The sequence below is a fragment of the Antechinus flavipes genome, chromosome 2, assembly GCF_016432865.1.
Source record: "Antechinus flavipes isolate AdamAnt ecotype Samford, QLD, Australia chromosome 2, AdamAnt_v2, whole genome shotgun sequence".
Classification (NCBI taxonomy): Eukaryota; Metazoa; Chordata; class Mammalia; order Dasyuromorphia; family Dasyuridae; genus Antechinus; species Antechinus flavipes.
The window spans coordinates 252,597,127-252,619,747 of record NC_067399.1 but is presented as its reverse complement, the minus strand read 5'-3'; the positions used below and the strand labels follow the sequence as shown (position 1 = coordinate 252,619,747).

The window sequence follows — 22,621 nt, the reverse complement described above, 5'->3', positions numbered from 1 at the left end:
AATACCATAATAATTCAAAATTATTCTCTTATAGGGCCAAAAAACTTTGTGAGGATTTTCTAGATCATGGAGGTGATGCCCCCCACAACCCTATAATGTGTAAGGGATAACTATAAAAGAGCCAATATTTATTTCTATGCTATTTCCAGCTTTCCCTAATAGAGACTTTGGAAAATTTCCATCTGGGTGAGATTGGGAGTTCTTTTCCCTGCTAAGCTGAAATATCTTGCTACCAATAGAAAAGTTCATTTATTTTATATATATTTGATATATTCTAATCTACATAATTTCAATGATTTCTGCTTGTAATTGGGAAAAATGCTTGGAAAAATAATCTTAGTCTCTAATGAACATTGTGATGGTCTTTATGTAACCAGCAGTTGGTAAGACAGGAATCAAACATTTGGATATAGCTTGGAGCACTCCTTTGGTTAAAGAGATAGTGATCAATTGAATTTTCTTACACAGCATGATAAATATGGAAATATGTTTAGAAAAATTGCACATGTTTAACCTATATTGGATTATTTGCTGTCTAGGGGAGGTGGATGGGGGAAGAGAAGGAGAAAAATTTAGAACACAAGGTTTTGTAAGCATGAATGCTGAAAATTATCTTTGCATGTATTTTGAAAATAAAAAGCTATTATTAAAAAAAATTTTTAAGAGATAGTGATCAAGAAAGCATTTTCCCATATGTTTAGAAGAATTGCCCAGTTAACCTGTATCAGATTGCTTGATGTAGCGGAGGGGAAGAAGGAAAAGAATTTGGAACACAAGATTTTACAAAGGTAAATGTTGAAAATTACCTTCATATATATTTAGAAAAATAAAATATTATTTTTTAAGAAGCAATGATAAAAGGGATGGTTTCAAAGAAATCTGGGAAGATTTATATGATCTGATACAGAATAAAGTTAACAAGATCAGGACAAAATTTTATAAAATAAAAGAATAATTATCTTCTAAATAAATTCAAATAAATTTGGGGAAAAAAGCATTCTCCCAGTATCCATTCTCTGGGGAAAGCAAAACAGTTGACTTCATGGCAGCAATCTAAGCTAAAGAACAATCCTAAAAGGAATAATATAGGTATAATAGGAATCAATCCCCATGCAAAGAGGCTTAGGTGGGGGTGGGAACTACTTCCAGAAGGAAGTAAAATATCCCTGATCCCCAATTTGGAACAGGCCCAGACATTCTTTCTGTAACTTGTTTTGGTCATTGAACCATATGATGAGGAGGTGGACTGTTGACTTGCTGGGATACATTCAATAAGCCAAAATAAAGTGATCTTATTCCTGCTTACCTGGGTTAGAATGAGAAGGCTAAACAAGCCTTTGGTAGGGAGAGTCCTCAAGCCTTTATCTATGGTTCTGTCCCCGTTGAATATGTCCCACGATCACCCCCAAGGAAACTGGAGATGGTTATGCCCTTGTGACCTTCAAGCCACCCAAATTTGGTCCAGGAGCTTGAGTCCATTAGAGGGATTTGGTGAGCAACCTGCCCCAGCTCTGTTAGGCAGTAATGGAGATTTCAGCCTCATCCAACTATAAACTCCATTTGTAAAGGAACTTGGTGGGGCAAATGCTATGTATAAATTGCCTTGTCTAAGGCCTCTCTCTTCAGGGCCCAAGATAATATAGGGGAGACTATACCCGCAGGTGTTGATGAGAAAATGGTTGCAAATTTGGCTCTTGCTATATCTTTTCATTAAATATCCTGTTGTAAAAGCTAATTGGTGTATAAGTGGTTAAGTGAGCTAATTACTGATGATTGCTAGTGGGAGAGAGTAAAGGGGAATGGAGGTTTGAGCTGATGATATTAAAGACTCCCCCAGTTCCTCAAGGGATACTCCAACTTCCCTAAGGGGAGATGGAGCCAGCCTTGCTCCAGAGTTTAGAGTACTAATAAACCAACAAATATCCAAAGGGAAGAAGGAATAAGGAATAACTACCTGAAGCACAAAACCTTTTTGGCTCCTAAGGAGCTGTGTTGGAGAATTCTGTGCTGAGAACAACCCAGCTTGGAGACAAGAAAGAAATACTGTTCAGGCTGGCTGAGGCTTTCTGTTTCTTCTTTGCCTTGAGAGCAAGCATTCGGTTTGCTTGGCCCTAGATCAAACTCATTCACTGCAGAAGCCAGTTTTTAAACAAAACCCTGCACAAGTTCCCTCCACGCTCCAGGGCCCTGAGCCAAAACCACTCACAGCAGAAGGACAAATGCCCTCATCAGACTCAAGAACAGCATTTCTTCTGACTTTGCCAAAGGCCTGAGTCCATCACGTTAGCCAGCAGTACTGCAGACTCCAACTCTAATCAATGTTCCCAACATTGATTAAAACTCTTTGTACACTGAAGGATGTCTTCTGATTGTACCCCATATATTTCTCAGAAGCATGATATTAGGAGAAGGCACTGGAGTGGAAGAATACAGGAGGTAGAGCAATGTACTAGAGATGGATTCCTGCAGTCCCATGTAGCTGGGTTACAAAGGAGAGATCAATTAATGAGATCAGTGGAAAAGATTGTTCTTATTGAGCAAGATGTCAACCTAGTCGACCTTTGATAACATTCATAGTGAAGTGTCTGGAGAAAATGATGAATGTACCAGATCAGGCTCTGCAGAGTGGTGCAATGTCTCAGTTTAATTGTTTGGCATTTCAGGTTCCTCTCTGCTTGGTCTGATAGCTCTAGCTGAAGTCTACCTTGTGGAAAGAAGTTGCTGAGAGCTCCTCTGGTTCTGTTTGGGTTACCCAAGTTTATGGGGGTAGGAGCCCCTACAGTTGAGGTCTATATTTCAGAGGTCTGATTTTAGACAAAGAATATATCATATCAGGCATTCTCAGAGCCTAACATAGCAACTATTAGGTTGCATTTACTATGTAAGTAGGAAAAGATCTCTCCAAGACCAGGCGTCTTTACTCTAAAGGGCATTTATTTATTAAACTCCCACTCTAGGTGAGCCACGGAGCTAAACACTTTACAAATATTATCTCATTTGGCTTCAAATCAACCCTGAGAGTTGGATAGATTTCAGCAGGCCTGTAAACTTGGATGAGAAAAAAAAATTTCATCATTATTTCATATAATTGATTTCCTTGGCAATCCAATGTATTTTATTTTATCCATTTAAAAACATTATTCAGAGAAGGGATCCCATAGGCTTCACCAGATTACCAAAGGAGTCCATGACACAAAAATGGTTTAAGAACCCATGGCCCAAAGAAACTGGAAACTAAATGGATGCCCATCAGTTGGAGAATGGCTGAATAAGTTATGGTATGTGAATGTTGTGGAATATTTTTGTTCTATAAAAAATGACCAGCAGAATGATTTCAGACAGGCCTGGAGAGACTTACATGAATTGATATTAAGTGAAATGAGCAGAACCTGGAGATCATTATACACAGCAACAGCAAGACTATACAATGATCAATTCTGATGGACATGGCCCTCTTCAACAATGAGATGATTCAGATCAGTTCCAATGGTCTTGTGATAAAGAACCATCTGTGGGAACTGAGTATGGATCACAACATAGCATTTTCACTCTATTTGTTGTGGTTAGCTTGCATTTTATTTTGCTTCTCTTTTTTTCTTGGGTGGCACAATAATTGTATAAATATGTATGCATATATTGGATTTAACATATATTTCTACCATGTTTAACATATATTGGACTACTTGCCATCTAGGGGAAAGGGTGGAGGAAGGGGTAGGGGGGGGATTGGAACACAAAGCTTTTCAAGGGCTAATGTTGAAGAATTGTCCACACATATGTTTTGAAAAATAAAAAGCTTTAATTAAAAAAAAAGGAAGAATCCCTGGCCTAAACTCAAGTGACCGGAGATGCTGAAAAAAGGGGTATCTGCCTGATGTTGGCATGTGTCCAGGATGCGATTTATAGCAACAAATCTGATCCTCTGTGATTGAGCTCAATCACACATCTCTTAAAAATTAAATACTTAACAACAGACTCAGAGAATGTCAGAATTGGAAGAGGAGGTAGGGATAATTGGAGAAAAATTACCTCTCTCCAAAGGTCATTAGTTGGAACTAAACAGAACAGAGAGGGAAAAACACAAAGCAATAGGCAGAGATCATCTGGCCCAATCCCCTCCTTTCATATGTGAGGAAACTGAGGTCCTTAAAAAAAGAAATCTAATGTCACATTGCCAAGTTCTTGGGGAGCATGGAAGGAGTAGAATAAGGGTTTTCATGAGGTATGTGAACTTATTTTTAAAATATATTTTGATAATATATATTTAATATATTTTGAAAATATGTTTGATGTATTTTGATAATTGGTTTCTTTTATGAGCCTATATATTTTATTTTGTCAATTTTAAAACAATGTTCTGAGTCTATAACTGGATTTATAATAATAAAAAAAAAGGTTAAGAAACTATGAATTACAATTCTCTCTGTGCAACAAGAAAACTGTTCGGTTCTGCACACATATATTGTATCTAGGATATACTGTAACCCATTCAACATGTAAAGGACTGCTTGCCATCTGGGGGAAGGGGTGGAGGGAGGGAGGGGAAAAATCGGAACAGAAGTGAATGCAAGGGATAATGCTGTAAAAAATTACCCTGGCATGCGTTCTATCAATAAAAAGTTATTAAAAAAAAGAAAAGAAAAGAAAAGAAACTATGAATTAGAACCTAGGTCATCTAAAGGTCCATATAAAGATGAATTTTCCCATGTTAGGTTTAACAATAGATCCCCTAATCATCTTCCTTCCTTAAGTCTTTCCCCACATGGGCTAAAGTGATTTCCTAAAGTACAGGTCTTACAATGCTATTGGCTTCTAAGGTCCCTTCCAGATTCAAATCTATGATTTGTCCACTTACTTAGTAAACTGACAGTTTCCTATTCAACCTAGGAGCAAATACAAACTCTTTCATTTGATTATTGCACATTACTCTTTTCCTTCCTTCCTTCCTCCCTCCCTTTCTTCCTTTCTTTCTTCTTCCCTCCTTTCTCTCCTCTTCCCTTCCTCCTTTCCTCCTTTCTTTCCTTACCTCCTTCCCTTTCTTTCTTCTTTCCTTCATTCCTTTCTTTTTTCTTTCTTCCTTCCTTTTTTCTTTCTTCCTTCCTTTCTTTCTTCCTCCCTCCTTTTTCTCCTCTCTCCTTTATCCCTTCTTTCTTTCTTTCTTTCTTTCCTTCCTTCCTTCCCAGGGCCCCACAGCTAACAAGTGTTAAGTGTTTGAGATCAGATACTTGAATTCAGCTCCTCCTTTCTCCGGGACCAGTACTTTATCCACTGCACCATCTAGCTGTCCTCACATTATTCTCTTTCACACAAACCAGTCTAACTAAACTGCATTTCTTATTATTTTTCATGCAAGGCACTCTGATTCCCATCTCCAAGTCTTTTTATTGGTTGCCACTAGGCCTGGAATTCCATCTCCTCACCTCTGCTTTTTAGAATCCCTTGCTAGTTTCCTTTAACTCACTGTTTAAGTGCTGCCTTCTCCATGAAGTATTCTGCTGCTAATGTCCTTCCTCCCCTCCAAATAATTTATATCTACTTGTAATGAATTTTGAAAATTCCTACATACCTACATACTATCTTCTCTGGATAGATTATGTTTCTCAAGGATGAGGGCTATTTCACTTTTGTTTCTGGACTCTCAGCACGTGGTATATACCAGGTACTTAATATGTGAAGCCACTAAATGATGCAATGGATAGATTACTGAAGTTGGAATCAAGATCTGAGTTCAAATGTTGCTTCAGACATTTACTATCTGTGTGAGTTCAGGCAAGTTGTTTAAACCTCCATCTTCATCAGCTTTTTTATCTATAATGGAAATAAAAAGGCACTTTCCCAAAATTTGCAACATTACGTAAATGCTAGATGTTATTAGTAGTAAATATTTGTAGATGCATTGATTGAAACATTATTTGTGTGCCTATATGTGTATATAAACTACTATGTCTATATTGACAATGTCTGTGTGCAAATAATTATCATGGATTATTGACTCTTTTTTGTCTAAAATAATTGAGGAGGTGAGTAAGAAGGAGTAGGAAAAAATAGGAAGCAGCTTGTTCCTTCCAACAGTCATCTTATGCAATGACAATTCTGATCATTCACAAGCAACACTGATCTGCATTTTAAATTGAGGAAGGGGTGAACATTAGCAGATACTAAGTTGTAACCTTACTATTATCCTTTCTAAACAAAAAACTTCAGAAATAGAAACATAATCAACGCTCAATTATCCATTAGTTGCTTGGTCCTGGCCTAAACCCCAATCGGAGCTCTTCCTGTCCCTTCTAAGTCCTTAGTGTTACTGATCAGCACATAATTATGCATGAGTATGCTGCAGAAAATTGGCATTCCAAATCCAATGACAAATGAGTTTTTAATTTCTTGCTCTTTTGAATTATCTGTGCCACCACCTCCAGTCACAAATATAGATAACTGGGAGAATCAAGAACTCAGAGAACAGAAATAAAAGATGTGCAGCAAAAAAAAGACCTGAGGTAGGGATGGTGAGGTAGAAACAGTGATGGAGACCTGGGCCCAGGCCTAGCTTTATTATAAACAAGATACATGAATTTAAAGAAATCACATACCCAAAGTAAGCTTCAGTTTCCTCATCTGTAAAATGAGAGGGCTTTAAGGTCCCTTCCTGCACTTGTATCCTATGGTTTCAAAACCACAATCAACTGTTAATGGAATATATTAAAATAGTCACTTTCTATGTCCCTCTTCCCTCCCTCCACCCCCACTCAGAGGAGCCCAAATCTAAATCTATTTGTCACTAGAGAGTCTGAGATCTAGACCTTGAAGTCTCCTGGACCATAATAGGCAAGAGATTTGAGAAGAACTAGGAAGTTGGGGCAACTGCCTGAAGGTTCCCTTTACTTGCTAGAAAAAAAGTCATTTAAGAATTTGGAAATTGAATGTTATATAATAATAATTGCCCTGGAACTTAGAGATACTCCTAGAAACAATGCTGGCCAGTCAACACAGCCTCGTGGCGAGGTCCCTCTATTACTTCCATAAGTAAAACCAGTAGGGACAAGAGTTCAAAAGAATCCATGAGGAAACAGCTTGTCCTTTCATACATTCATCCAGTGTAAGGACCATTCAGAGCATTCGCAAGCAGCATTGATCTGCATTTCAACCTGGGGAAAGGGAGAAGGTTAGGAGATGCCAAGTTGTAACCTTACTATTATTCTTTCTAACCCAAAAAACTTCAGAAATAGAAACATAACCAACTCTCAATTATCCATTAGTAGCTTGTTCCTGGCTGAAACACCAATCGGATCTCTTCCTGTCCTTTCCAAGTTACAAGCAAAGAGTCTACACATGGACTCAGGTTCTAAGGTAAGGGTTCTGATCCCAGTTCTAAATTAACTGTATAAAGAGGAAACAGAATTATATTACATAATTTTATATAATTACATAACTATAAGTTTAAATATCTACTTTAATAATTAATTAAATGAATAAGGACTTAATTATTTTAAATACATATTTAAAATTATATTATATATCTATGTATTCTCTACTTCTTCAGCCAGTTTAGAGAAATATATATGTATACACATGTATTTGTATGTGCATATTTCCCCTTCATATATATTTATATATTTCAAGATATCAAATATCTTGAGCGAACATTTCTGTGCTTTCTTATTCACATTCTTCCCGATGTCTGTGTGCATGTGCATACGTGCACAGGCATGTTCACATATACGTTGTATTAGTGGGACCTCTCTTGAAGGCTGTATTGAGTGACAGCACCCGGGCAGGGGTCCTCAAACTACGGCCCGCGGGCCAGATGCGGCAGCTGAGGACATATCCCCCTCACCCAGGGTTATGAAGTTTCTTTATTTAAAGGCCCACAAAACAAAGTTTGTGTGTTTACTATAGTCCGGCCTCCAACAGTCTGAGGGACAGTGAACTGGCCCCCTATTTAAAAAGTCTGAGGACCCCTGACCCTAGACTCTACTGTAGTTATTTTTTTAACACTCAGCTTCCAATTGTGGGTATGCACACATCTGTATGTAATTATCATAGAGCACCTACGACATGCCGGGCACTTTATAATAGTTTCCCATTTGATTCTCACAAGATGCGCGAATTTGAACTCAGGGCTTCCTGGCTCAGCGCTCTATCCACTGCCAGCTAGTTGTCCCTTTGGTCTAGTCATTTATCTTTGGGACACAGGGTCCTCTGCCGTTAAGATGAAGGGATGGCAGCAAGGTGATCTCTAGCATTCAATAAATGAAAACTTCCATGGAGAACAGTGATATAGTTCAGTATCCTCGCTACTGAATAACAATATTAATTTTAAAAAAAGAAGCAACAACAGTATTATCAAGAGTGTGTAGCAGTTCCTTTGTCTTCTGTAAGCAAACGAGGAAGGGCTAGGTCCCTTCCCCTTCATCAGGTCAGGTTCAGCTTCGGACCAGCAGCCCCGACTGAGAGACGCAAAGAAAGGAATGGGCAGAGCAAACCCGCTCCTTCCCCAGCCCTCAACAACAAAGGGCTATCCCACCTGCAGCCTAGGAAGTGAGCTCCCATCTCTCCCAAGAGCAGAGCATCGGCAACAACTACCGCTGCCCGCACCCCTCCCCAGGCCTGGATTCAAACACGCTACGCGGGAGGTGCCGGGCGTCTTGGCGCCCTCCCAACCCGCCTAGCCACTTGGCCGCTGATCTATCCCCGCGGGGGGGACGGGCGGCCAGCCCAGCCGCTCCCTCAAGACTCAAGATCAATAGCCTCTAGGACCCAGAGGAGCATTCCCTGGAGAAAGGTTTGGCCCGCCCCCCGAGCCAGGATGCCCAATAGATTGCCTCAGAACATCCTCTTATTTGCATGCCCACGCGCCATGGCCAATGGGCGAGGGGCGTGCGCGTTCCCGACCGGGCCACTCTGGCCGGCTGGGGCCGCTGCGGCTCATTTAGAGAATGGCTGCGGCCGCGGCGGGTGGCTCTTCCTCAGCCGCCTCTGCCTCGGCCGCCGCCGCCACCGGCACTGGCTCATCCTCCAAGCCTCCACCGACCCCGCCGACTCCTAGGGAGCACTCAGCGCCACGCCACCCACCGCAGCTGAGGAAGCGGGGCGACCCCCGGCGCCGACAGGCCGCTCTCTTTTTCCTTAATAACATCTCGTTGGATGGCCGGCCCCCCAGTCTCTTCCCTGGCGGCGAGAAGCCCCCGCCGCAGATTCAAGATGAGAGCTCGTCCGGACAGGCGGCGGCGGCCGGGGAGTCCCCAGCCGGGCACCCGCTGCCTCCCTCCGCCGTCGGGCCGTCCCGTCCCGGGGCCCCCAACGGGCCTCCCCCAGCCCCGGCCCTGCTCTTGCAGCTGCCCAAGGACAGTTCCCTGCCGCCGGCCCGCGGCGAAGCCGAGCCCTCGGGTGCCCGAGGCGGCGTCTTCCTGCCCCCGCTGCTGCTGCTCGGGAGTCAGCTGGGTTCGCCTGCCCCGCTCACCGCGCCCCCCGCCGCCGCTGGTGGGGCTGCCGCCGCCGCGGCTATGTCCGGGCTAGGGGGCAAGGGTGCTCCCTCAACTCCGCAGGGGCTCCTCAGCCCCACGCAGACGAGCACTGGCTTCACCTTGGAGGTCCAGCGGCAAAGGTGAGAGTCCTGCGGGCAGGTGGGGGCGGGGAGCGTCTCGACACCTTCCCCACCCACCCCGGCGGCGTCTGCGGAGGGGCCATGCTGGGGAGCTCGGGAGGATGCTGGGAGAGGTGGGGAGACCACGGAGCCCCACTTTGGGGTCTCTGCCCCTCAGGATGCTACTGCTAAGCTCTGCCCCTCGCCCGGAGCACCCCGTCCCCCACAACTCCTTCCAAAGACTCCCTCCAGCATCTAACTTACTTACCTTTCTTGGTGACTTCCCTTCCCTCTCAGGAAACGCACATGACAGTATGTAGTTTACTTTTTTTTTTCCGTAGTGTGTCCAGGCTTCTGCTTTTTCTTTTTCTTTTACTCCCTTCCCAGTTTATGCTTTCCCCACTAAAACAAGTGTTGGGCCATTGCTCCGGTGCTGGTGTCTTACCTTCATTTCCTGGCAGCATCTTCTGACCCTTTTAACCGCGAGGGAAGATGCTTGGGCATACGGCATATCTCACGTTGAAAAACTGTAGTGTTTGCAGATCTGGTCCTGTTGCTGAGATTTGTTTTTAAATTTTTTTTAAAATAGACCAATGGAGAGCATTTTTTTTATGAATTGTTTTCATGACCTTGACAACTATTTTGTCTTTAGAAAATAGTGTATATTTGAAGGAGTGCTTACTTGGAAAAGTTCTACTCCAAGCAATGAACAATAATTCAAACCCCTCCAGTCAAGACTACCTAAAGATGCTTCCTTGAAAACAAATTAATTTCAGTTTTTTTTTAAAGAGAGTTTTCAGAAGCCTATCTTATAAATTTTTTGTAAAATTCCTAAATTTATATTAAATTTTAAAAATCTAAGTTTTTTTAAGTAGGTATTTACATTTTTTGCTTGAAAACTATTACATATGTATGAATGCACATGTTTAACTCTTGAAGAAAGTAAACTGAAGTTCTTTATATTTAAAAAAAATTTTTATCTTGGTGTAACTGTGTAGCTAGTTCTGCCCAATTAGTTATTTATTGAGATCCTTATCAAGTGTGCCATTTGATGCTTTTTTTAATAGGCAAGAAAGTGCTATATCAGATCAGGCCAACAAGCTTTATAATGCTAATTATGTGTCAGCCAGGTACTAAGCATATGACAAAACATACAGAAAAAGGCCCTGATCTCAAGGAACTCCAGTCTAACGAGCAAGGTAATGATGCAAATAACAAAATACAATCAAGATATATGCTGTACAGGATAAATTGGAGAAAGTCTCAGAGGAAAGGCATCAAGATTCAAGAAAACAAGAAAAATTCTTCTGGCAGAAAGTAGGACTTGACCTTTGAAATAATTGACCCTTTTTACAATAGCATTTTCTAAATGTTAGTGACTTTCTTTAAATAGGGTGGGGAAGGGGAGAGTTCTTTGGCAAATAAATGATTATAAGATGCTAGATTTATATCACACTCTTAGAGCTAATTCCCATGCTCTTTGTGGTTTGTTTTTTAACACAACTAATAGATAAGCCTCTTGATTGTAAAATTTCAAGTTTCTTATCCAGAATGAAGCACCATAAGTAACTGCTTAGTGATTTTTCTGGACCTGTCATGTAAAGACAACATAAAAGTGCTTGTTCACTTGATCTTAGTAGATCTTCTGATATGGTGTAGGAAAGTAATCTCTAGAAAACAAATCAATCCTAGCTGTAATAACAAGGGTCTTTAAAAAGTTGAGTTTTAATGTTGTCATATGTTTAAACATGAACTTTTTCAAACATACCTATATATAAAATCAATGTCAGCCCTTGTGACTGGTACAAAGACTGCATTAGCAGAGTGTGAAGCAGCAGGAAAACTATCATTGCATTGTGTTTAATTATCTATGTTTTTAAGGTCATTTTTGCATTATGCAAAATTATTTGATCTCCATAGTAAAATGATGCTTTGTGTATAGAAAAACTATTAGTAATTATGTGTAGATTTAAGGTTGTAGTGATTTGCAATGTGTCCTGAAAGGTTTATATTAACTAAATCATTTATTCTGAGAGAGTATTAGAGAAATCTGAAGATACTTATTATACATTTGGACTTTTTTCAAAATATGATTTACTCACAGTGATAAATGGCTCATACTGATAATACTTTAAAGGTTTAAATAATAACTACCATTCCTCAAAGTTCTCTTCCTAGTTTTCAAGATATGAAAATAGCAAGTATATTGAAGTTATTAGTAAAGTAAGCTAGGCATTGAATATAACTTTTATTAATTTGATGCTCAACTTTTGGTCTAGAATTGATCATTGTACTTATGCCATTAGTAAATGAATGAATCATCTAAGTTCTTATTCTCCTAACAAAAATTTTATCTCCTAGATAAAGATTTCATTTTTATTATGCCAAGATGATTTTAAAATAACCAAGAAGCTAAAATTTTATAGGCTTCTTCATTTTCTTTGAAACAGGGATTTAATTCTTTTTTGTGTTTGTCTTCGATGTTTTGTATATTTCTTTGGAAGATGAATTAAGTTTTTAAGGATACTAGAAATTTTAGAAGGCGAAATCTAGAAAGAGTACATTACAAGTGTGAACAAACTGTTCCAAGGCATAAGAGTTAAGAGATGGAATGTTGTGTGAAAAACTGCACAGAAGCCCATTTGGTTGGAACCTTGGGGGTAAAGCAGGAGTAACATAAGCCTGGGAAGGTGATTTAGAATCATGTTGTAAAGGGCTTTAAAAGAAAGCCAAATGAGTTTGTCCCCTTTTGATTCTAGAAATAGGCACTGGAATTTGAGAAGTGGAATGATGGAGTCAGGCTTATGTTGTAGGAAAATCTCTTATGTAGAGGGGATTATTGGAGGGAGAGAAGAGACAGAAAGATCATTAGAGAAGCTTCTATAATGCTCCTGTCAAGAGGTAAGTGAAAACCTGACTGTAATGATGGCCATTTTAATAGAGGGAAAGGGGTTGATTCAAGCAAGAGCTGTCATGAAGGTAGATTAGAGGAAACTAAGCAGCTGATTGGATATGTGGGGTAGGGGAGAATGAGGACCCAAGGATGACTCCAACGTTGTGAACCTCTGTGACTTGATACCATCAACAAAGGTAATGAAGTTATGATAGGAATGTTTATAGAGAAAGTTAATAAGCTGTATTTTGTACATGCTAAATTTGAGGTGCTTATAAAAAATCCATCCAGCTGGAAACTGGTGAGATGGAATCATAGGATCATTTATCTGGACTCTGAAGGACAGACAAGAAAACCAAGGCCTACAGAAGTGAACTGATTTGTCAGTACCAGTACCAGACAAGCACTCTGTTAAAGTTGGGTTTTGAACCCAAATTCTTCTGCCTCTAGAGACACCAGGGGAGAGACCAAACTAGATATTTGGATCTGGGAGTCATCTGCATAGAGTTGCTAATTAAACTCATGAGAGCTGATGAAGTCATTAAAATAATAATAAAAAGTGAAGAGGAACCAGGACAGAGCCTCGGGGTGTACCCATAGGAAGGAGCAGGATATGGAATAGAATTCTAGAGAGGGAAAACAAAGAGAAAACTGAGAGGAAAAGGGGGTCAGCAGGGTGAAATGTTGCAAAGAGCTCAAGATGGATGAAGATTGAGAAACAACCACCAGATCTAGCAATTCAGAAATTGTTGGCAACTTGAAAGCAATCTCATTGGATTGAAGTCAGAAAATTACATTACAGAAGGTTGAAGAGTGAAGGAAATGGTAGCCAAGAGGTGTGGTTGTAAATGAGAAAGGGCCTTAATTGTCAACAAGTCTATCTCCCTCATTTTACAGATGAAGAAACTGAGGCACAGAGAGATTAATGATTTTCTCAGGATTGTGCTGCCTTATAAGCATTTGAGACAGAATTTGATCCCAACTTTTCCTGAGTCTGGCACTCTGTCCACTACCATCTACCTACCCATAGGAGAGGTGATAGCCTTTGAGAAGAGAGCTGCAGACCTGGATGAAAGAACCCAGACTATTTGTAGGCAGCAGGAGAAGAACTAGGAGATAAAGACTGAAGATAAGATGGGGAGAGGGGGTGGCTAGGAAGGAAATAATTAGGGGGGCAATATGCCAAAAGGGAAATGAGAATAGCATTAAAGTTACTTATTGCTAGGGATTGCCTTGACACGGAGAAGGCATATCTTTATCAGAGATTGTCGAACAGTTTTGTAAGCTAGGGATGAGAAGGCAATCACTTCTTAATCAAGTCCATTGGGTTTTATTTATCTTAGGTATCATTCTACCTTTATCAATTAAAATTTGCAGTTTCGTTGTGCAAGAATCAATTATTTTTTTAAAATGTTTAAAAAATTTTAATATTTTAAAAAACACCATTTTTTCCCTCTTAAGAAAATTCTTAAGGCAAAATTTTCTCTGTAAGTAACCATTGGAAGCATCACCCAGATTGTAAATCCAAAAAGGATTAGTCCCACTGTCTCATTCTGTTCATGAAGAAACAAAGGCCCAGGGAAATTGATGAGGTATGGATCGTGGCAGGGAAATGGGTTGGTCTCCTAGTTCTCCATAACACCAAGTTAGGACGGGTTCCAGCGAGAAACCTACACAAAAGGCTGTGATAAGAAAAGGCTTTATTAAAGAGAGAGATACCAAGATGTTCTCTTGGTGGACAATGTCAAAGAATTGCCGAAAAACATTTTCTCAGGGCTTACTCTTAGACAGAAACAAAACAATTCGGGTTTTACATTCGAAAGGAACCTACTTGAGATTGGGTGTGGGAAAGGAGTCTTTCCCAGAGAATGTAGGTTTTGCATCCAAAAGGTGCATAGTGTGGGAACAGAGTCTTTCCCAGGGAATGTAGGTTTTGCATCCAAAAGGTGCATAATGTGGGAACAGAGTCTTTCCCAGGGAATGCAAATACTCTTCTGGGTGAGGCTGCATTATCCTCATCAGAAATGAAGTGACTTGCCCAAAGACAGACAGTTGGGAAACTTCAGAAACAGGATTTGAACTCAAATTCCCTGGCTCCAGAGCCAGTGCTGTCCTTTCTATACCATTCTATTTTTCTCCCAGATTTTGGTATTAGAGCATTTGTATATGCCTTTTGGGGGAGAGTATATATAATAAAATGCTTATAAATTTGGAGTTAATAATCTAAATATAGATATTTTTGTGATAAGTAATTTTTATATCCCTTGTGAATATTTCCTTTTGTTGTTTCTATATCCAGATTGCTAGTAATTAAAAAGAAATTCATATAAAACATTACAAAAAGATTCAAGAGAAGTCCTCAAAATAAAACAAATTTAGTTAGTAACTGGTTAAAAAAAATTAATGGCTATATAGTCTTAATGGATCTAACCCAAGGGAAAATGAGAAGCTTCGTAGAATGGATTTGTGTGGTTATTTATTATCTTCTTCATAACTTACCTATTTTAGAATCTTGAAGTCTTAAAATTTTAACTAGTCTTTACTATTTAATTATGTACAAAAGTAAAACTGAAGCATTTAATTTCTACCCACGTTTAATTTCATATAGTGTAAAACTGGATTGCAGAAACATTTATAATTATTCCTCTTACTTAGAGGGTTAAAACTGTGTACATGCTTAAAGTCAGGCTTTCACTATTTCTCTGATGCTACTTATTACCTAGAATAAGAATAGGTGGGTAAGATCATCTTTAGATGAAGATTTCACTGAATATGTTGTATAGTTATCGAGAATCAAACTACCAAGCTCCAGGGCTAATTGAACTCCAAACTTTAAGCTCTAAACAAGAAAAAAGTTTTGAAAATAATTTTTTTAAATTATGAGTCTTTCAAAAGATACTTCTTCAAGTATCCCAACATATAAAATCATAGAAATCTTAACATTAGAAAAAGACTTTAGAGATGATCTAATCCAATTCCCAGAACAGAGACCTTATTAAAAATGAGTAAGAAACATGCTCAGAAGGATAGTTACTTGCCAAGAACTGAAACTCAGGTATTGTTTTCTAGTCCAGTGTTCTTTTTTGCTACACCCTGCTCCCTAGTATAATTTTTCTGTGAAGATACTTGTTATTTAGAGGTTCCTTTGTATCAGACTTCATAAATGTCCAGTGAAAGAAGATCCCATTGACTAATTTTTTTTAATTTTTAAAAGTTGATAGTTCCTAGAAGGAAACTATAAAACAGAATGCTACCTTAAACTTTTCTTTCAACAAGCCATATCCTATGCATATATCAAAATTATGTAAGATTCTTTGAAAAATATGACAACAAAGAAACTCTGGTTCATTGATCCTCTACTCACTAGTATCAGGCAGGTATAAAACAGGTAGAAATGTTCACCAAAAGTATTCACCACTGTATTGGAGGAAATAACAGCACAGATACAATTATTAAGTCAAAATTAAGATTGATTCCATAAAGATGATGAAATCCTCCAAAAGCTTCAGTTTGTAGGAAAGCCCTACAATTGTATCAAGCCCTAAAATACTGTAGTCTCCTAAGTAAGAACAAAGGCCATAATCACCCAACCTTTCTTTATAGTACCACATTTCAATGATCTATAAGGAACCAATTAAGATTTTTAAAAATAATAGTAACAGTTCCCCAATTGATAAATGATTAAATATGAATAGACAGCTTTCTAAGGAAGAAATCCAAGCTATCTATACCATACAAAGTATTCCATATAACTACTAATTATAGAAATGCAAATTAAAGTAACTGAAATTATATCTCACACTCATCAAATTGGCAAAGTTGACCCTCAAAAAGGAAAATGTTGATATTGTGGTGGCAAAGAATCAGAAATTAAAGGGTGCCATCAGTTGGGAAATGACTAAACAAATTATGGCTTATGAATCTAGTGGAATACAATTGTGTTGTAAAATTACTAAAGGACTTATTTCAGAGAAACCTAGGAAAATCTCTGAACTTATGAAGAGTGAAGTAAGAACCTGGAAACTGAGTTATACAACTATTGTGAAAACAAAGAAATTTGAAAGACCACATGACTTAGAATGATGAAACATGCTAACTATCACCCAGAGAGACAGAGAGGTGATGGACCCAAAATGCAGAATGAGACTTTTTCTTAACTTCTTCAGTTCAAGAATTTGTTTTGCTTGACTTTCTTTTTGTTAGAAGGATTTTTGTATTTCATCATTCTTCCCACCAGAAAGAAGAGAAATATACTTATTCAATGAAAATAATTTATCAGATTTTGACATGGTGGACAGATAACTTTTATAGGCTGTCGGTTAGTAAAGGTGTCTGTTTACATAAATATACACATGTTGGGCCAGTAATATATGGTCCCAGACTTAAATGGGAAGTGTGAAATGGGTGAGATGACCCTTAGAAAATTTCAAAGTTCCTTTAATGACTTCAGATTCCTCCCAGGAAGGGAAAAAAAGTGTATCTTTTTTATTAATGTTCTGTCAGTGTTGTGTAGTTGCAAGTCATGGGATCTTATGTTTTCCAAATAATTGAAAATTAGTATCACTCTTACAGCAATGTAGCAGCTCATAGTTGGTGTTGAATGTGCTGTAATGTGCAACAAATAAGGAAGTACTTGGAAGAACCAAAGTTGAAAAATGTCACCAAAGAAATGTACAAGTGTGAAAAATTTGGGTTATCATGTGGCAAAAACAAGGAATGACAGATAATACTTGTATTCCACTGGTATCTTTGCAGTGTCAAAAGAAAATAAGAAAGGGACCCAGCACATTGGGCAACATAGGAACATTGTGTGAAACTTAGGAGCACAGAGGCAGGAGTAGGGGAGGCATGGATATTGAATCTTCATAGTTGGAGGAAGATATCTACAGCCATCCAGAAAGCAAAGATCCATGTAATTGATGCTGTTTTTTAAAAAGTCTCACAAATTTTTCTGGATCTCACTAAATTTTTACTGGTCTTCCCTTCCTATCTTACCTCTCTCTCTTCTTTCTTGGCTCCTGACCTTTTGTTCTCGAAAAGCAGAAAGAGAGGCCTCTCTCAGCAACCAATTTTTTCCTATCCTCCTAAGAAAATACAAATTCCTATTGATGATAGTTGGTTAGAACAGATCTCTTTTCCCAGGAGGTGGCGAAATATGTAAATAATCAGTTAAAATTGTTGATAAATCCATGGCTATAATGTCTATACCTGTCTTAATTTTTTGTTTGTTTTTGTTTTTTGCAAGGCATTTGGGGTTAAGTGACTTGCCCAGGGTACACAGTAAGTGTTAAGTGTCTGAGGCTGGATTTGAACTAAGTTCCTCCTAACTCTAGGGCCAGTGTTCTATCTACTGGACCATCCAGCTGCCCCTTTATAATTTCTGATGTCAAAAGAATTCTAGCAACCATTGTGTTTGTCCTTATTTCACATATTATGACTGAGTTGCTTTTTATTTGTCTCCTCCAAACTATACTGGCCTTTGTAATTCTATTTCTTACTTAACTATTGCTCAATACATCGTTGGATTGTGTGCTTTGATTTGTTTTGCCAGGAATATTGTGTCTTTGAAATTAAAATTAACCTTAAAATTAAGTCATTCCTAAGTCTGACTAAAGGATGCTTCTTGAACTAGACGATCAGCTAAAAGGGAGAGGAGAGAATAATTTGTGCCTTTGAGAACTGTCTGGTTGCTACAATTCAAAATCAAAATGGAAAACTTGTCATATGCTAGAAACTATAAATATCCATTGAAGATAGCAAACCTATTATTGAACAGTTGTTCAAAATTAAATGAATACAATATGGTAACTGGAAGTACACACTATTAAACAAGATGCCTCCTCTATATGCCAAAAATAAAAATTCTAAAGTGCAGCAAACTTCTCAGCTAGCTTATTTAAAAGAGAACTAGATAATTATTGCATGTTATTACTGTAATATCGTGAAAATATATATACTTTGTATATTTGTTTTTAAAACTTGGAGAAGGAAGAATATAGCTATGACTACATAGAGAAACAGTAGGTGTGATTTGGGGGAAGGAACTCTGGACTAGAAGTTGTGAGAGTCCTGGCTCCACCGGCAATTGGCAATACAGCTTTGGACAAATTAACCTCACATCACAAGCCTTAATTTCCTCTTCTGTTGAAGGAAAGGAAAGAGCTGTAACCAGGGAAGGGTTATGGGGGCTTTGTCCCCAGGATGTCAGCTTTAGAGAGTTTTAACAACAGTTAGTTCCTCAGCAGCATAGCAATTGAGCTTTAGCACCTAATTAACAAGAATAGTTAAAATGGGAAATTACTAATTGATGTTTCTATCTCTTAGCGTCAACTTTATGGTACCCTAGGGCTGCCACTGCAGTTTCCTTTATTCTGGGCATATTTCATGCTTCTTGTCCCAAAAATTGCTGGTAAAAATTCTGGGAAGGAGTTGGAATAGATGATTTGTAAAGTTCATTTCTGTGCTAATATTCTTTGACTCCATAATTCTAGAACATTTGACCATGGTTTTAGTTTCGTGTTAACGTAAAGATTCTCCTAAAACCCATTCTTTACCTTATTTATCTTTTTCTTTAAGAAATGCGTATCTCATCCAGAGGCTCATGCCTGTCAGTTGCTTCCCAGTGAGTTCATTCTAGATATGCACAAGGATGACTACAAATCATTTACCCTGGTTGGGCTGTAGTTTCCTTAGGTGCCTCAAATAAGGGGATGGAGCAAGTCAGCCCTATAATTGTTAAGGTTATTTTGGTTTTAGGGTTTGTGACACATACATGCTTGGACATTTGGAGGTTCTCTATAATTAGTTCCCAGTTAAAATTGGAATAACTTGCTCTTTAGTTAAGATTTGATTGAAATACCTGGGACTCTGTACACTATTTTAACTGATCAGTAGGAATAAGGAGCCCCAGACTTGGGTTCTGAGGAGCTGGGTTTAAAATATTTCAACCACCTGTGATCTTAGCCAAGTCACCTAAACTTCTCTGGACCTTTTCCCCCCTCATTTGTGAAAAAAGAAGAGTGGTCCTTATCTAAATACATGACCCCGCTAGTTTGTGAACTAATTAATAGACTGAATAACAGTTTGAAAATATAAAACCACTGAAATCTCTTTTAATCACAGTTTCCTCATCTGCAAAATGGAAATAATAATAGCACCTATGTGACAGAAGTTTGTGAGGAGCAGATGAAATAATTTATATGTAAAGATGGTATCAATCACCCCATTTGCCCCTGATATATTTATCAAATGAGACTACTTCTCAAATTATCAATTAAAAAACATTAGACTTAAGTGCAGAAATTCCTAAAAAGTCATAGGATGAGCTGCAGAACAGACATTGTCCCATTCAGGTGAGACCTGTTAAAAATAAGGAAGCTAGTGCAAAACCCACTAGAGTATTTGCCAGTTTCCTGTCTTTGTCCTAGAAGCATCCCCAAATACATGGATTGCATTGTCTGCATTGGGGTCAAGAATTCAGGATTCTACAAAGAGCTCAGGAAAAAAGCTACTTATACCTAAAGGGAAGATCTAAGGACTCCAGTAAAAGGACTTAAAAAGCTCTGAGGATGCCATATATGCTTAACTTTGACTCCTCTTTCCCCAGACACTTTTATGTACTTATAGGAAATATGGTACTGCCTGGATGGGGAGGAGGTCTATAACAACTATTCATATCACTATAGTAAAATACCCCTTTTCTAAAAGTCAGTTAAGTCTGGCTGACTGATAACCAACTCATATAAATAACAAGAACCACATTGATGAGGACTCAAGAGCTAGGTAGTATTAGAAAGAAAACCTCAGCCCCTGAGGATTAATCCCAGAACTCTAAGGGAAAGACTTAGCCACATTAGGGGCATTTTACTGACTTCTTAAATATGAATAAGAATTGCAAGAGTAGCTCCAGAGCATATACTACATACATAAAGCAATTTGTCAACCTTAAAGCACTATATAACTGCTAGCAATTGTTATTATTATTGATACTAGTAATCAGTATTGATGATATTAATAATTTCCATTTTTTTAAATTTCTTAAAAGGAATTGTTGTTCTTAAGACTAGAGATAGTCTTATATAGTCTTTAACATATACTTTAACATATTTAACATGTATTGGTCTACCTGCTATCTGGAAGAGGGGGTGGGGGGAAGGAGGGGAAAAATTGGAACAAAAGGTTTTGCAACTGTCAGTGCTGAAAAATTACCCATGCATGTATCTTGTAAATAAAAAGCTATAATAAAAAGAAAAAAGGGGGGTGGGGACCTAGACAATACAGAAATTGTAAGTCATTAAATTTACCTGCCCACACTTAATAATGAAAAAAACTTCCTCCCAAATACTTGTAAATATCTAAAACTGGTTAAAGGTCACTTTCATTTGTTTTCTCTTGCCCCACTTTGAGAGTAGGGATGGTTGGAAGTTTTCTTCAGTATCTCTTATTGTATATAAGAATGGATCCTTTCATGATCAATTGACCTCTCAAAACTAAATCTATAGTACCCTTTACATGAGCGTGATTTTGTATACCTTTTATAAATACGAAATTTTGTTTTTTCCACAGGATTTCTGTGAAGATGAATATTTGTTTCTCAAATACATAACAAGGCAGTGACACATAATTACCCACTTGTTAGGTGAACAAGTCACCTTGAGATTCAGAGACAACCTTTTAAATTGTACATTTGTAGTCTTATCTATAGAATTATGAATACTGCATAATCCCCCTTAAAATAATTATTAATATCATCACTTAAAACACTTTATGAAGGGTACCAGGAAAATGTGGAAAACAAAGTTTGGGAACTGTAACTTGTAATTTAAACAATGGGTTCTCCTGCATAGTAGTCCCTATCTGTTTCCATTCTACCAAAAAGACTAGTCCTTATCCAATAATTGTTCAGTAATCTTTGGCTGCATCTTAATTGAAGAAGCTAGGTGTGGCTAATCTAAAGAAAAGATTGAGAGAAAACATGATAGTTATCTTCAAGTATTTGAAAGGTCATCATTTATAAGAGTTAATCAAACTTGTTCTTGTTTCCAAAGGAAAAAATTAGGAGTCTAAAATTCATTTTGCAGTGGCAGATTTTAGCTTGTTCTAACAATTTAAACTACCTAAAAGTAGAATACAGTATTTCTAAATTCAAGCAGAAACTGAATGGTCTTAAGTCAGTGATGTAAAAGAATCATTTCTGAAATCCCTTCCAACTTAAATCTATGCTTAGAGCTATGATTAGGTTAAACAAAATATACCTATGATACATTCATGGTATTGGGTCACTTTACAGACTACAGAGAATAAATTTATCTCATATATAGAGCAAAAAGCTTGAAATTGTCACATCCTCTCAGATTTAAAAACATCATCTTATCTGTCAGCTACTGGCCAGAATTTCACTGTCTCTTATGCATGTGTGTTTGAAAAATAAATACTCCAAATAATGCATTAAATACTTCTGGAGCTTTTCAAGAACAATGATATCAAGCTTCACCTTTCCTTGAGGTGTTCAAAATACTTGACAGCTTTGTTTGCCCTATCAGCAGTAATCCTCACAATATTTCTCTGAAATTAGCATTGTTATATAATTCTTTATATATTCATATTTCACAAAATTCATTTTATATAACTAAAGACTTTTTCTTGCCTAAAATCTATAATTATATATCATGTTATTAAAAGATAAGAAATAATGATAGCATTGCTTCTTACACCTGAAGGTATTATACAGGGTGTTCCAAAAGTTTTAATGCAATTATTCACTATTAAAGCTTATACCCATTAGAAAACTTTGCTTCTAACTGCATTGATTTTTAGAGCACTGTATTCTGGTATACAGTATATTGCTCTTTCTGTTGAACTTAAGTTAAATTACTTGATTGTTCAGTTTCTTGTCTCTAAGCAGATAAGGCCAAATCTGACTTCTGTCAGTTTATTTTCCAGTAAGGAGTCTCAGTCTCTTTGTCCCCATTTTAGCTGATCTGATGACTGACTTTATCCTGCGACTTTCAGCACATTGCAGTTTGAGTTTCCAAGTCTGAGCTTTGAGGGATTATTGAATCTATAAATAACTTGAGTTTTCACTTATATCATGTATCTCATTAACAGAATGATTAATATAAACTATTTGGTCAAGAATATTTTCC

General features: G+C 37.9%; 1 protein-coding gene across 2 annotated transcripts in view; it reads left to right on the top strand.

The window, feature by feature from the left end:
* Window positions 1-8,918: 8,918 nt before the first annotated feature.
* The window catches only part of CABLES2 (Cdk5 and Abl enzyme substrate 2), a 36,176-nt gene continuing 22,473 nt past the window's right edge, over window positions 8,919-22,621 (top strand). For both annotated transcript variants that reach the window (XM_051976703.1, XM_051976704.1), the window contains exon 1: window positions 8,919-9,604. In XM_051976703.1, the coding sequence (XP_051832663.1) occupies window positions 8,937-9,604 (668 nt within the window). In that variant the 5' untranslated portion in view covers window positions 8,919-8,936. The remainder of the gene's footprint in view (window positions 9,605-22,621) is intronic.